The 16142-nt window shown below is 41.9% G+C and overlaps 1 protein-coding gene across 2 annotated transcripts in view; it reads left to right on the forward strand.

The window, feature by feature from the left end:
- The window catches only part of SV2C (synaptic vesicle glycoprotein 2C), a 205988-nt gene that overhangs the window by 155816 nt on the left and 34030 nt on the right, over window positions 1-16142 (forward strand). For both annotated transcript variants that reach the window (XM_035014673.1, XM_035014672.1), the window contains exons 5-8: window positions 10932-11065; window positions 11526-11615; window positions 14942-15052; window positions 15502-15590. In XM_035014673.1, the coding sequence (XP_034870564.1) occupies window positions 10932-11065; window positions 11526-11615; window positions 14942-15052; window positions 15502-15590 (424 nt within the window). The remainder of the gene's footprint in view (window positions 1-10931; window positions 11066-11525; window positions 11616-14941; window positions 15053-15501; window positions 15591-16142) is intronic.

Genomic DNA, 16142 nt, shown 5'->3' on the forward strand with positions numbered 1-16142 from the left:
GCTACAGCCACTGTGGAAAATAATATGGAGGTTCCCCCAAAAATTAAAAATAGAAATATCATATCCAGTAATTCCACTACGGGGTTTTTACTGAAGAAAACAAAAACACTAATTCAAAAATGTAGGTGCACCCCTGTATTTATTGCAGCATTATTTACAATAGCCAAGATACGGAAGCAACTCAAGTGTGTATCAATAGATGAATGGATCAAGATGTGGTGTATACACCCAATGGAATATTACTCAGCCACAAAAAAGAATGAGATTGTGCCCTTTGCAACAACGTGGATGAACCTAGAGGACGTTATGCTAAGTAAAATAAGTCGGAGAAATACAAGTTCCGCATGATTTCATGTATGTGTAATCTGAAAAACAAATCATCAAAAAGCAGAAACAGACCTATAAAGACAGGGAACAAACTAATGGTTGCCAAAGGGGAAGGGAGTGCAGGGATGGGCCAAACAGTTGAAGGGAGAGGGAGATGCAGGCTTCCAGTTAGCAAATGAATACGTCATGGGGATAAAAGGGACAGCACAGGGAATAGAATCAACGATATTGTATTGGCGTTGTAAGGTGACAGATGGCAGCTACGCTTGTGGTGAGCACAGCATGATGAGCAGACTTGTCAAATCACATGTTGCACCCCTGAAACTAATGTATATAACATTGTGTGTTTACTTCAATTAAAAAATAACTGAAAAGTATTTTAAGGACAGCTACTTTAAAAGCAGATCGACTGCGTTGCTAATATACAGAATAAGTATCGTTATTTATTTTTTTTTTAAGATTTTTTTTTTTTTAATTTATTTGACAGAGAGGAGACACAGCGAGAGAGGGAACACAAGCAGGGGGAGAGGGAGAGGGAGAAGCAGGTCTCCCGCTGAGCAGGGAGCCTGATGCGGGGCTCGATCCCAGGACCCTGGGATCATGACCTGAACTGAAGGCAGACGCTTAACGACTGAGCCACCCAGGCGCCCCAAGTATTGTTATTTTGTCACAAGTCTTCTCCCAACCTTTGGGCATTTGTGTCCAAACTAACTGAAGTTCTCAAGTTTGTTTAGTTTTATTTTGTTAAGTTCTGAAAGTGCTCCATTTCTTATCATGGATCTATACTCCAGAGAGAATTTCTTGTGGTTTTATCTGTTCCAGGCACAAGATCTTTGAATCAGAGAGGAGCTTAGCCCTAAAATGAGCTTTAGAGTCTGTTGGTCCAACTTTCTACCTAATGTAAGAATTCTCAATATTTAGTTATATTTGCTTTTCAGTTTCCTAAGCCTGGGCATCAGCTTATGCAAGAGTTTATATATTAATATAAACCTGCAAACATACACAGTTGTTTTTAAGTAAATATTTATGTGAGTAAGATAGAGAAGGAAAGTCAATGTGTGCCTGTATATGCTATTAAGATAATAAATATGAGTATATACAATGTGTATTTACAAAGTAATGAGCTGCCTTCATGTGTATTTATGATATAAGCTTCATTTGTATGTGGTCAAAATTTGCCAATTCTATAGGCTACTGTAGTATATAGTTACATAAAAATCTTTGATAAAATTTTAATAGATCTACATTATCATATTAATAGTATATTAATGTCTGTCTACAAAAGAAAATCCCAAAGGATCTTTGTTGAAAACAGAAACACATATACACACTTTTTATGATTTCAGCTTTTTTTCAAACCCTTAGACTCTTCTTTCAGTGGAGCTTGGGACGTACCATGCTTGAATGAGTCATACATACTTGCACCAGGAGCTCTTTCTGGAAAGGTACTCTCATTTACTCTTCATATTAGAAGCACTCACAGAAGGTATTGTAGAAAAAATAATAAGGTGAAAATCTCTGCCATCAGCGCCAGGGACTGTCCAGCTACATCTGGTTCTAAAGTCACAGATGACATTAGGTGCATGACAACCTGAGTTTCTAGCCAAGCGTTAATGTTTCATGTTGATTAGATAGTATTTATATTGTAAACGAGTGACCCATTGAGAGGATAAAATGTTATTTCTGTAGGAATAAAATCAGATATTTATCTGATCATCATGCCCTTAAGTGTGTTGCCACTTGAGAAAATGGATTTTGAGCTACTTTTCCAAAGAGATTTTTAGTTGTCTCTGTGCCTAGTGAGTGAAGACCACTGACAAATAAATACAGGTGATTTACTTCTTAGCTATTATTTGTTTTTAATACTGATTGCTAATGTTTAAGAACATCGAATCTGTGTCTTGCACCTAAAACCTGCCTTCTTACCAAAGACTGTGTCCTATGAATATCACAAAACTGGTACCCAAATATAGATCGGTAAAGTAGGTGCTCATTCATGAGCGCAGCAGTAGCTAAGCCCAAAAAAAGAGCATGAAAGCCAGCATTCTTCTTCCACATGCGTCACATACTTCTGCCTTGGCACCCTGAAAGATTTCAGACAGTCACGCAACTGGGGAGGCTGCTGGTTTCTGCAGTCCTAGAGCACGTTGGCCCGAGGCTTGTAGATGGCCTTGATTCCTATGCAGCAGGCATGATGTTCTTATTAGCACCACCCTGATGAGCGCTGTGCAGTAACTGCTTTCTGTAATACCCTAAGTGAGGGCCTTCCTTGCATGGAATTTACATTATATGTAGATAAGTCTCTCAGTATGACATTTTAATGGGTACTTTTTAACAGAGTCCAAAGGTCAATTAGAACGACCACCCACGCAAGAATCACTTTTTTTTTTTTTTAAGACAAGAAAGGTGTGGTGCCCACAGAGGGCTCATTTAAGATAATCCATTTTTCTAAGTGCAGATGAGTATCCGAACGTAACAACCTGCTTTCCTAGTTGCTTGTGGCCTGGTTTCATATTTTGGTCCTTCACTCCTATTGATGTCTCCCCGCTTCCTGGTGTTGGTGGTTTAGTTTTTATATCATTCTCCAATTCAAATGTAAGCCATACTGAAATCGAAATGGGGAGGGGTCCCAGGAATTCATGGCTGAATAGTTATGGAGGTCAGTGTTTTACCACTTCATTCTTTTATTCATTTTGGATCCAGATAATGGTATTTTAGTTTATCAAAGCATCTGCAGCGCCATTTCTCAAGACCGGCACTCTGTCTATCCCTCATCGGGGCCACAGAATATCATCCATCAGTCTTTGAGCCCCCTCCCCAGGGCCATGTCCTAAAAGGGGAATAGTGTTGGTCTCCCTTTCTAGGATTTCCTCCTCCCACTCGAGGGCTGTCCTCTCTTTCTCCAGGTCATATGGTTATGATATAGAAGGAAAGAGTTGAGGACCAGGCATGGCACAACCTGTCTTGGATACTCTCATCTACTTCTTAAGTATTGATTTGAATTGTGTCTCTAACTTGAATGTTAGAAACTTAAGAATTAGCTCTTTGTTCAGGACCCAAATAAGAAAAGAAATTTCTCTGGGGTTCTGGAGAAAATACCCTTTTGGATAGATACCTCTGCCCCTTCTGCACTCCCACCACTAATTCTTCATAACCTGTTCCAGCATGTGTGGGACTGTTTGTTGTGTCTGTTAACTAATCTGCCTCTTCTCCTAGACTAGAACTCCTCGAGGGCAAAAAAGAAGTCTTACTAGCCTCCACATTGTGGAGCATTGTGACTAGCCTATATAGGTACTCAATGAAAATATGAATGAATAAACAAAGTAAAGTAAGGTGATCACTAGGCAGTAGGGAAATGCAAATTAAAATCACGATGAGGGGCACCTGCGTGGCTCAGTCATTAAGCGTCTGCCTTCAGCTCAGGTCATGATCCCAGGGTCCTGGGATCGAGTCCCGCATGGGGCTCCTTGCTCTGCAGGGAGCCTGCTTCTCCCTCTGCCTACTCCCCCTGCTTGTGTTCCCTCTCTCACTGTATCTCTCTCTGTCAAATAAATAAATAAAATCCTTAAAAATAAATAAATGAATAAAATAAAATCACGATGAAAAACCATTATACACCTATTAGAAGGGCCAAAAACAAAAACAAAACCAAAAAACCTAAACTGATAAAGCAAGGTTGAAAGGGTCTGAAGCAGCTAAAAGTCTCACACACTAGTGAGGGGAATGTCAAATGATACAGCCATTGTGGAAGATAGTTCGGCAGTTTCTTATAAAACTAAACAGAAACTTTTCCTGACTCAACTAACCTACGCCTTGGTATTTAGCCAAGAAAAAAGGAAAACTTTGGGACACAAAAAATCTGATTTAAATGTTGATAGCTGCTTTATTTATAATCACCTAAAACTGGAAACCATCCACTGTCCTTCAACTGGTGAGTAGGTGAACAAACTATCATCTAGCCACACAGGGCAGTTGTACTCAGCGGTGAAAAGGAACAAACTATTTATAAGTCTAACAGTCTGCATGGGTGCATTATTCTAAGTGGATAAAGCCAGATTCAAAAAGCTGTGTACAGTAGGATTCCACTTAGATGACATTCTGGAAAAAGGCAAAACTGTAGAGACAGAGAACAGACCTGTGGTCATTGGTGGTTAGGAAGGGAGGAAGGGTTGACTGCAAAAGGGCAGCAGGAAGGAATGTTTTGGGCTGATGGAACTGGTCTGCTCTTGATCACGATGGTGTCCACATGACTGTGCATTTATCAAACTCATAGAACTGGATACCTGAAAAGGTAATAAATTTTATCATATATTAATTACTAATTTAATTTGAAAAAATAAATCAAGGCTGTTTTGCTGTTTAGTGTGAATTTAAAAAACGTCAAAAGAAAACTAGGCTTACTAGCCTGCAGTAATTTGTCACATGTTCGTATACTACCATAAACACACTGTGAGAAAGTGTGTGTATGTTTTCATTTAGCAATGTTTAAAGAGAACCTTCCAATGGACCACGACTTGCTGTAGGCATTGAGAATACACTGGTGAGTAACAAAAGCAGAGTTCCTACGCTCCCGATGGGGAGGACAGAGAGTTAACATGTCACCAAATCAATTCAGTTGATAGCTTTGGATAGGAGGAAGTGCTGTGGAAACAGTAAGACAGGCCTTGGTGACAAAGGGTGGGATTGAGGGTTTGGCCTCTCTGAAGAGATGACCTGGAAGGTGGGAAGGAGGCATCAATATATGCAAATATTCGGGCAGAGCGGTCCTGGCAGGGAAAATACCAAATGCAAAGACCCTAAGGGAACTACACTCGGGATGACCTGGCCTGAAAGACCCTCTCACTTTCAAACCTCGGAGAAAGGACAGCTAAAATAGAACAACTGTCCTTTCAAATGTATGGCTGGGCTTCCAAGGAAATTAGGCACAGCCCCTAAGATGAAATTAAGCTTTGAATATTCAGAGAACTATGAGCAGTTAGGTAGGGCCTGAGCAAGAGGGCAAGGGGAACAGCAGCAGATGAGCTCAGGTAGATAGGTAGGGATCTGTTTCTGTTGGCTCCAGAGACCATGGTAAGACATTTGGATTCCGTCCAAATGTCTTGGGAGCCTTTGGATGCTTTTAAGGAGCAGAATGAAGTGCTCTTTTTTTTTTAAATTTTATTTTATTATGTTATGTTAGTCACCGTACAGTACATCATTAGTTTTTGATGTAGTGTTCCATGGTTCATTGTTTGCGTATAACACCCAGTGTTCCATGCAATACATGCCCTCCTTAATACCCATCACCGAGCTAACCCATCCTCCCACCCCCGTCCCCTCTAAAACCCTGAGTTTGTTTCTCGGAGTCCATAGTCTCTCATGGTTCATCTCCCCCTTCCTTTTTCCCTTCCTTCTCCTTATGTCCTCCATTCTATTCCTTATGTTCCACAAATAAGTGAAACCATATGATAATTGACTTTCTCTGCTTGACTTATTTCACTTAGCATAATCTCCTCCAGGCCCATCCATGTTGATGTAAAAGTTGGGTATTCATCCTTTCTGATGACTGAGTAATATTCCCTTGTATACATGGACCACATCTTCTTTATCCATTCGTCTGTTGAAGGGCATCTCGGCTCTTTCCACAGTTTGGCTATTGCGAACATTGCAGCTATGAACATTGGGGTGCATATGGCCCTTCTTTTCACTACATCTGTGTCTTTGGGGTAAATACCAGTAGTGCAATTGCTGGGTCATAGGGTAGCTCTATTTTTAATTTTTTGAGGAACCTCCACACTGTTTTCCAAAGTGGATGTATCAACTTGCATTCCCACCAACAGTGTAAGAGGGTTACCCTTTCTCCACAGCCTCTCCAACATTCGTCGTTTCTTGCCTTGTCAATTTTGCCGTTTTAACTGGTGTAAGGTGGTATCTCAGTGTGGTTTTAATTTGAATTTCCCTGATGGCTAGTGATGATGAACATTTCTTCATGTGTCTGTTAGCCATTTGTATGTCTTCTTTTGGGAAGTGTCTGTTCATGTCTTCTGCCCATTTTTTGACTTGATTATTTGTTTTTTGGGTATTGAGTTTGAGAAGTTCTTTATAGATCTTGGACCTCAGCCCTTTTATTGACATTTTAGTTTATTTATTTTTAGTGATCTCTATACCCAATGTGGGGCTCAAATTCATGACCCCAAGGTCAAAAGTCACATGCTATTCCAACTAAGCCAGCCAGGTGGCCCTAAATTTTGTTTATGTAATCTCTACGCCCAATGTGGGGCTTGAACTCATGACCCTGAGATTACAAGTCATATGCTCTACTGACTGAGCCAGTCAGGCGCCCCCTCTTATCGATGTTAAAAGGGTAAGTCTGGCTGCTGTCGGGAGAGTGGCTTGTGGTACATGGCGGGGGGACAGGGAAAGGAGAGTGAAGCTCCTGCTGTAGGTCAGGGGTACAGTGTTGCCAGCTAGGAGTTCGGTGTGCCAGGGAGATGGGGAGAAGTTGTGGCTTTGAGGTCTGTTGGAGAGATGGAGCTTGCAGAGAGATTGGACCTTGAGTGTGATGAGGGGAAAAGAGGACTCGGGGATGAGGTCTTGGTTTTAGTCATGAATATCTGGGTGGCTGGCAGTGTGTCATTTTCTGAAGCAGGAACATTGAAAGAAAAGCAAGAGTTTTCTTTGGTAGCAGAGCAGGAAATCAGAAGTTCCATTTTGGACACAATAACTCTGAGATGCCCAGTAGACATCTCTGTGAAGATGTAAATAGGCAGGTAGAGAAGGGTTTCTGGAGCTCTAGAAAGAAAAGAGGCCATGTTTCAGAGAGAGTGGCCTATAGATAGTGCTTAAAGTCATGGAAATACACGAGTCTGCCTAGAAAGAACCTGTATCCAGAGAACAGGACTGACAACCAATATTTAGGATATACCGACTTTGGAGAGCTAGTCAGAGAAAGAGTCAACTAAGGAAACTGAGAGAAAGCCAATGAGGCGGGAAAGAAACTAGCACATGTCATGATGAGGAAGACAAGGGAAAAAGTTCTTCAAAGGAAGAGCATGATCAACCATATGGAATAATTTAGACAGTTCGAGTAAGAAGAGGACAGAGAAGTGCCTATTAGATTTGGCAGGACAGATTACCTTGACTGGCACAGCTTCTATGGACTTGGGGGCAGAAGCAGGAGACCGTTGCTCTAGACCATTCTTTTGAGAATGGAGACAGAGGAGTAGCAGTGCAACTGGAGAGGCCTGTGGGGGTCAAGGTAGGGTTTTTTCTTAGATGGTGGAGATGGGTGTGCTGATGGAATGACCCATCAAGTAAGGTGAGAGAGCACCATGAGGAGGACCAGAGAGGAGGGGTAGGTAACTACAGGAGTTCTGTCCTTGAGAGAGAGAAGGAGGAGAGAGTCACGAGGACAGATTGACCTTGGATTGGTTACAACAGACCAACTGCCAATGCCCCTGAGAGAAGGCGGAGGGTACAGACAGGCACAGGTGGGTGAGAAGATTCAGGAGTGAAAAGATGAGATGTATGTAGTTCTCCCTGTGTTTGCATTCTCAAAGAAAACAGGAGGTGGGGGTCAAGTGCACGGAGTAGAGTAGATGGCTAGAGATTTGAAGAGAGATAGAAGAAGGGTACAACTGAGTTTTGGAGGCTGGGGAAATGCATATTGCAAAAAACGGAGAGAGAAAGGAGTGGACCCCACCCCCTTTATATAAAGCAAGAGCACACACACACACACACACACACTAAGCAGGGGGTCAGAGACTGACTTCACGGCTAACGAAGTACAGAAGGATGTGAACCGCAACGATCAGGCTAAACTTAGGCTGCTGGACAGAAGAATCTACACCTGAAAAAACTGCATTTTAAGCTGAGGAGAGGGGGACTCTGGACCAGCTAGCTCTCCTCCAGGATTAGATTCTATTTGTTGTCCAATTTCCTCCGTAGGCTGAAAACTGCTCGAATGGAATCACATTGCACTCAGTCTCTTCCCTCATTGATGTGATGTTTGGGAGTGGTGAGAGTGAAGGGCAGTATTTCTAAGACCAGCTGTCAAAAAGGAGACTGAAGTCATAGGAGAGGCCATTGGAGAAGTCCAAGCAAAAGCCAGGAGCCTGAGGTTTCATAGAGAAGAGCTAGAATTCTTCAATTTAATTGCTGTCAATCATATAAGCAACAGAGCTGTAACTACAGAGAGCTGTATGGCTTTCTTTTTTTTTTTTAATTTTATTTTATTATGTTATGTTAGTCACCATACAATACATCATTTGTTTTTGATGTAGTGATCCACGATTCATTGGCTTTCTTAATGCTGATGTAAGAAATCACCACAAACTGACTGGTTTTAAACCACATAAGTTTATTACCCTAAAATGCTGGAGGTCGGAAGTCTAAATGAGTTGGCAGGGCTTCTGGGGGCGGGAGGGGAGAAGACAGCCCTCGCCTTTTCCAGCTTCTGCAAGCCGCCTACATTGCTTGGCTTGTGGCCCCGGCTACATCTTCAGAGTCAGCACTATAGCACCTTCAGATCTCTCTCTGAGCTGACCTCCGACTTCCCTCATCACATCTCCTTCCCTCTCTTTCTCTCATGAAAAGGCTCTTCTGCTTATGTAAGTCAGGCCCCACTCTATGGCGTAATCAGTCTACCTCAGGATCCTTAACTGAATCCCCCCTGCAGGGTACCTTTGCCATATATGGTAATGTAGTCACAGGTCTGGGCATGGGGACGAGGACATGTTTGGGCAGGGAGGGAGCCCTGTCCTAGCGCCAGAAGCTTCCAGCTTTATCCACTGGTGTGATGTAGTCCTGTGCTGTAGCTTTGCATTTGCTTCACTCAGCGATCTAAAGCTTTTCTTTTTTATCCAGTGTGTAAAATAATAAGATCTAGAGCTTTTAAAAAAGATATTCATTATAAGAAACTTTCAGATCAAATGTGAAGTGAACAAGGTATGTTTTCTCTATTCCATCAATTTTTTTTTTCTGTGTTTTGGGTATTTGGGACTTCGGAACTTCTGCTACAGAAAACACTGAGAGTAGACATCCCCTCCTAAAGTTCATGATGTGGTTAATTTACCAATTCGCATAACCATCAGGTATTAAATTCCCAGAAAATGTTTATGAATCTAAGATTGATGTACCATGTCATTGATGTTTACATCATTTGTCAACAAATTCTGTGTTTATGAGCAAGTGTGCATGCACATGAGGCTGAGTGTGGTATATGACTCTGCCTCAAATCCTGGTGGAGAAGGTGCTGATGTGTAACTTCAGCTTTGTGACCCTGAGGAAGTTACATCACCCTCAGAATCTCACTTGGCTTCTGTGTAAATAATGAATAAGTACACTGCTCTCCTGGGGATGGGGTATAAAATACCTGACTTTTATTCACAAAAGGCCTTATAAGTGCCAAGTATTGCCAAAAACTAAAATTTTGCCGTGTGTAATTCATCTATATCTCTATAAATTTCTGCTCTGTTTTCAATTAGATTTGATATCCTTCATTATTTCTCATTTAGAATCATGTTTGAATTTAGCTTTCAACCATTTTATATTCATTCAAATATTGGCTTCCTTTAGTTCTTTTTTTTCACTGTTATTTAAATTTTATTAATATTATTTTTTACTTATTATTTCATTTCAGCTTTTATTTAGTTCTTACACTTAGCTATATAACTAGGGGACTCTGGCAGTGGGATTCCATTTATTCTCAGCAGTTTTCCTTTTAGTTTTTAAAGAGATTTCTGTTTGTATCCCATTATGCTTGTTTTTATTAGAGTAAAAATACTATTTAGAAATTTTAGATTGTCTTGATCTATTTTATGACATGTGCATATGGAGAGATACCGCACCTGCCATTTCTTCACAATTGTACGGGTCAGGGTGCTGGCAGGAAACCAAGAACACCCTCACAGGGGATCACTGAAGAGTCACGTGGAAACAGTGAAAAGAAACCAAGAGGGAATAATAAAGCACCTAGGAGCTAGCAGCAGGGGGGCATCTTGTACCTACCTGTGCCTCAAAGAACACCAGGATGGAGGGATTGCCAAAAGCTGACAAGAGCTGTGGCTGTAGGAGAAGGTCCCAGGGGGTGAGCATACCAACTGCCAAATCTCCCCCCAGCCAGGGGAAGGGAGAAGGGAAACAAGGGAAATAAATATCTTGAATGCTGTTCCCACCATGCCAGACCCAGTGGAAGCCAATGGTCAAGGGAGCCAGTTGATGCCTCCATAGCAGTCCATTTCCCGGCACACAGCGGGGAGAGGGGGGGTGGGGCAGTAACCTGGAAGAGCAAACAGAACATGTCCCAGCACAGAGGTCTATTGGAAAAATATTCCAGATCACTTTATCATGGCCTTTGGAATTCGATTGTGCAGAAACACACATGTACCCCTATACTTAAGCCCTGACCCCTTTGGTTTCTTTCTCTCACCACTGCTATTGGTGGTTGTAAAGTTGAGCTGGTCACCATGGCTAATGCCCAGATCGTCTCATTCTTCTGTGAGTATTAAGACTTGACAATACATTCGCAGTGTAGATACCCACAGTGATTGGGGGGAGGGTCCTCGCTTTCCCAGCAGGCCATCTGGGAGGCGCTGTCCTTCACTCTTTCATTCTTTCTTTTCTAGGATGGAGCTTCAGCATGGGGTCAGCTTACCAGTTTCACAGTTGGCGTGTGTTCGTGATAGTCTGCGCGCTCCCCTGTGTCTCCTCGGTGGTGGCCCTCACATTCATGCCTGAAAGCCCACGGTTCTTGCTGGAGGTAACATGTATTACTGTGCATATCTAAGGGAGCCACACACATTGGAAAAAGTTCCTTGTTAATTCTAGGAAAGTGTGTTTGCCTCGCTAGGAGGTACACTTTCCCTTGCCTGCCATGGAACCATGGAGGGGTTGGTTTTGTGGAGACATGCTTTAAAAGACCCGTGTATGAAGAAGCTGCCTCGTGGCCTAAAAGCACTAATGTTCCTCCCCAAGCAAGTAACTTTTCACTCAGTGAAGGGACTTTGTCTTTTTTATGCATGAACTTTTAGCAGCTAAAGGTGCTATTTCTAGTTCTAGGCACATCCATTGAACTGCTCAGGTACTTAGGGATATCCAGTGGGATATCCCATTTGGCAATTACACCCAACTTGCTCTGACAACACAAGACGGTTACTGGAAAATCAGGGAGTATAAGTGTTTTACCTTTTAGCCCTTCAGTGTCTGTTCGCATTTCTTAGGTTGGAAAACATGATGAAGCGTGGATGATCCTGAAGTTAATTCATGACACAAACATGAGAGCACGGGGTCAGCCTGAGAAAGTCTTCTCGGTGAGTACCTGCTTCTCAGTGAATCTTCTATGCCAGGGGCCAGGAAACCTTTTCTGAAAAGGCCAGATTGTAAATTTTTCTCTCTACACCAGCTACACTCATCTTTTGGTTCCTCATATTCCTCTTCACTTAGACATGTTGCACTCACTGGCTCTGTGTGTACCATTCACTCTGCATGGAATGTTCTTACAGCTTCTAGTTACCAAGTCTATTATCAATGGGGAAAGCCAGTCTAAATTAATGAAAATTGCATGGATGGAATTTTTTGGAAGGAACAGTGGTTTAAATCTTTTTACATAGACAGTCATACATTTAGACTAATAATGTTTTGTCTGAAATAGGTTTAGGCAGATATACAGTAAGACATACGGAGACATAAATAAGATCTTCAGTATCTTATAAATAACACCAACTACAGGTGTTAAAACATATGAAATAGTTCCTCATTAAACAGTCTGTTGACATCTTATTTATTTCATTTTTACTTAGGAAACAAATTTTTCATATTGTAAATATAGACTTAAGTTTGGCCTTTATCTAAATTACCACACATTCTTCATTAGCACAATTTTTTATGCAATGTCATGGAGAAACGAAAGTCAGTAATGGATGTTCTCCATTGAGGACCTGAAAGTCTTTGAATAGGCCCTTCTTTTAAGCAGATGCACAACAGAGGAAGGATTTTTTTTTTTAAATGAAAGGATCAGAAGGCTAGAGGAATCTTGAGGCATCATCTAGATACTCAATGTCACTTAACCCTTCTTAGCCACATGAGGGAAAAACCCTTTACCAGAGGGATCTTCTGAGAAGGAGAGTCTCTCCAGGGCGTCACTGAGCTACTTACCTGCTTCTTCCTCCAGAAGGTTTGAGTTACCAAATTCACACATGGTCATCCATGTTGTTACTAGATTAGGTGAGAACAGGGGGGAATACTCCAAAAGAATGGATAAACTCAGAGTCATTTATTATGTGACTTTCAAAGTCATTACATGATTCCACCATGACAAATTTGTCTTTTTCCTTATTATGCCTACAATATAGTGAATCTGCATGCATTCCTCCAAAGCCTTCTTTTAAAGCTCTTCTTCTTTTTTTGTTGTTTTTTTTTTTTTTTAAGATTTTTATTTATTTATTTGACAGAGATAGAGAGTACAAGTAGGCAGAGAGTCAGGCAGAGGGAGAGGGAGAAGCAGGCTCCCTACTGAGCTGGGAGCCCGATGCGGGACTCGATCCCAGGACCCTGGGATCATGACCTGAGCCGAAGGCAGCCGTTTAACCGACGGAGCCACCCAGGCGCCCTAAATCTCTTCTTCTTATGCCCCTACCTTAAATATTGTTTTCCAGGACTCTATTTTTAGCTAATTTCTCTTTTAATCCTATATGCTTTCCTTAGCTGATTCTAGCTCTCTATCTCCTAATGGACAGTTCTCCTGAGCTTCAGACATACATGTTGAAGGCCTTTATGGACATCCTTTTATGTCCTTTCAAATCTGAATTTCTGAGTCTGAACTTAGCACCTTAAGAGTCTTCAAGCTTCTTTTTTTACTAAATTCTACCAGAAGATACCACCAGTACCACAAACCGGAAAACTTTACAACTACCCTATTTCTTTCTTCCCTTTTATCCCCATAATATTCAGGGAATCACTCTGTCCTATTATTTCTATCCTAAATGTCACTCCTCATTGTTCCTTACCTTTGACCCTACTGCCGCTGGTTTCTTTCAGCCCTCTTTACTCACTGCCCTCTGCCCTTGGACTATTCTTCAGGAATCTAAAACTCTTTGTAGTTGGCCAATACCTTGTTTTCTCTCACAACTCAGGATGTTTGCACATGGTATCTATCTCTCACGCTTGGAATGGCCTCCAAGTGGTTTACATACATGGTAAATGACATACTTCTCCATAAGTCCCAGCTTAGATTCAGTCCATGAAGGCTTCTCTCATTCCCAAGACAACTTGAGTGTTCTATAAAATACATCTCTCCCATCCAATATAGATCTCCATTAGAGGTTTTTTTCTTTGTATGGTAATTGCTGAGAGGATGTCAGTAATGGATATTTTATGTTTGCATCTCCGTAGTCTAGTGCTGGACCTGGTACACAGTGGGTGCCCGTGAATGAATGAACAAACAAACATTGATGAGTAGAGAAGAAGAAGCCTCCCCAAAATAGTATGTTGAGTGATAAGAACACCTCTGTGGTTTAAAAAAATCTAGAGTATCACAGAATAATGCCTCCATGGATTATTTTGAGCTGACTCTATTTGGAATCCCACATTTAACTCAGACATTATTTTCATTAAATATAGACCTCTTTGTTGACAGAGCCAGGAAGAGTCTACTGCTTACCTTGTATAATTTGGAAGATGCTGAGGGTCCTCAAATGACCACTGTCAAAAGACAGCCTGGGTACCTGGATTCTCACAAAAGAAGTGCTGCTTTGGATGTGGGCAGAATCTCCAGAAAAAAAGTATTCAAAAGTTCAAAAGTTTTCAAAAGTGATCCCTGGCAGGGGTCACATTTGTGCAATTGCTGTGTTCTCTCTCAGAAGTTACATAAATATTGACTAACAGCGTAAGATGGGACAGGTCCACAAAAGGAACCATTCTTTTTTTTTTTTTTTTTTTCTATTTTTTCTGTTTTCAGGCTTCATTCTCTGTGTTGAAAGCATTGCCTCTCCCATGTCTAGGTTCTTTTCCTGAGCAGAAGAGGCTAACTTAAGTTCTAGATGCAGCTTTTCACAGTGGTCTCCCATCACTTATGCCCCCTCTGTCACGGAAGAATCTGTCAGAATTCATTCTCTCGACTCTGCACCAGGCTCGCCTGTGGCCATTTGCTGACCAGCCGCTGTGGTGTTAGGCTACAGGAAAAGGAGAAAAGGGGCATAAAATATAAAGATAACTTTTAAGAATACAAGTTGGATGAGGAAGCTTTAAGAACTATGTTGAGGGGCCAAATGTATCAAATCAGTAGGCTCCAATGTAAAGTATGTACAATCACTTCAGTCCAAGCAAAATAATTCTTATTCCAGAAGCTAATCTCTCTGAATGTTTTATCTGTGAAATGTGTGCCTTTATGGTTTCCAAAGGACATTTGGGGTTCATATTATTCCATCCCTCCCTGTTCTTCTGCCTTTGCTCCGTGGTATTCCCTCCTATTCATTCTTTATGCAGTTCTTTTAGGTGGTGTTGGGATGTGTGTACTTACGCCCATGGTCTCATGTAGGAATGGAATGATTATCAGATACCTGCTTACTTTTGTGGGAGTTGGGATTTGCTCCTCTCAAAACAAAAAACTCAGCACGTGGCACTGTGTTGTTCTCTACAGGTCCACAGAATCAAAACCCCCAAACAAATAGATGAGCTGATTGAAATTGAGAATGACACACGCACGTGGTACAGAAGGTGTTTTGTCCGGATCCGCACGGAACTCTATGGAGTAAGTAACAGACCCGCCCCGAGTGCCGGCCAACATGTCACCTTTGAAGTTGGTCAGAACAGGGTTGATAGTGGCCGCCATGCGTGGCCCTGTGCCCCCTGCTGTCCAGGACACCTCATTTGCCTGCACTGGGACCAGGTGAAAGGACCCTCCTGGGATAAGTGGGCTGGACAAGACATTTCATCTTTGGGAAGGGAAGGTGCTAGGCAAGGAGTCTTGGCAGGGCTGGGACACACTGAAGTTTTAAGTTACTTTGTCCCTTGGCTTCCAGGCAGCTAAAAAAGTGAAGCTTGCAGGATTTGGTTTCCTAGAGCCTTCAGCCTTGACATTTGAAGTTCCAATGAATCTGGCTAAAAGAAAAGTCAGTGTTTTTATAACTGGTGAAGGGGATTGGGGAGTGGGTTCACTGCATAACCACACAAGAAAACTAACTCTTGAACATTTCACAGATTTGGTTGACTTTCATGAGATGTTTCAACTACCCCGTCAGGGAAAATACGATAAAACTTACAATTGTTTGGTTCACCCTGTCCTTTGGGTAAGTAATATTTCAGTTCTTGGTGAGTGAAATCTTTACATTTCCACACGGTAACTCTCAGTCATGCGGCTCTCCTTTCTTACACTGTTTAATGCTGTTACTATATTAGGAAAGATTTTTTTTTTTTCAGTTTAGATTTGCTGACCATGACAGTTTTTATAAATGACTTACCTTGGGGCGCCTGGGTGGCTCAGTCGTTAAGCGTCTGCCTTGGGCTCAGGTCATGGTCCCAGGGTCCTGGGATCGAGCCCGCATCGGGCTCCCTGCTCAGCAGGGAGTCTGCTTCTCCCTCTCCCATCCCCCCTGCTTGTGTTCCCTCTCTCACTGTGTCTCTCTGTCAAATGAATAAATAAAAATCTTTAAAATAAATACATAAATATATGACTTACCTCATCTTATCACAGCGCTGGGTGACAAAACCAATAGTGCTTGGAAAGTCTGATGCGACTATGGGTGGTTTGCTCCCCATAGCTTCTCTACCCTCTTCTCCTTGTTCGCTTGGCACCAGCCACTGGCCTCCTTGCTTTTCCTTGAACATGTCAGAACGTTCCA

The sequence above is a fragment of the Mirounga leonina genome, unplaced genomic scaffold, assembly GCF_011800145.1.
Source record: "Mirounga leonina isolate KUSES-001 unplaced genomic scaffold, KU_Mleo_1.0 Mir_168, whole genome shotgun sequence".
NCBI lineage: Eukaryota > Metazoa > Chordata > Mammalia > Carnivora > Phocidae > Mirounga > Mirounga leonina.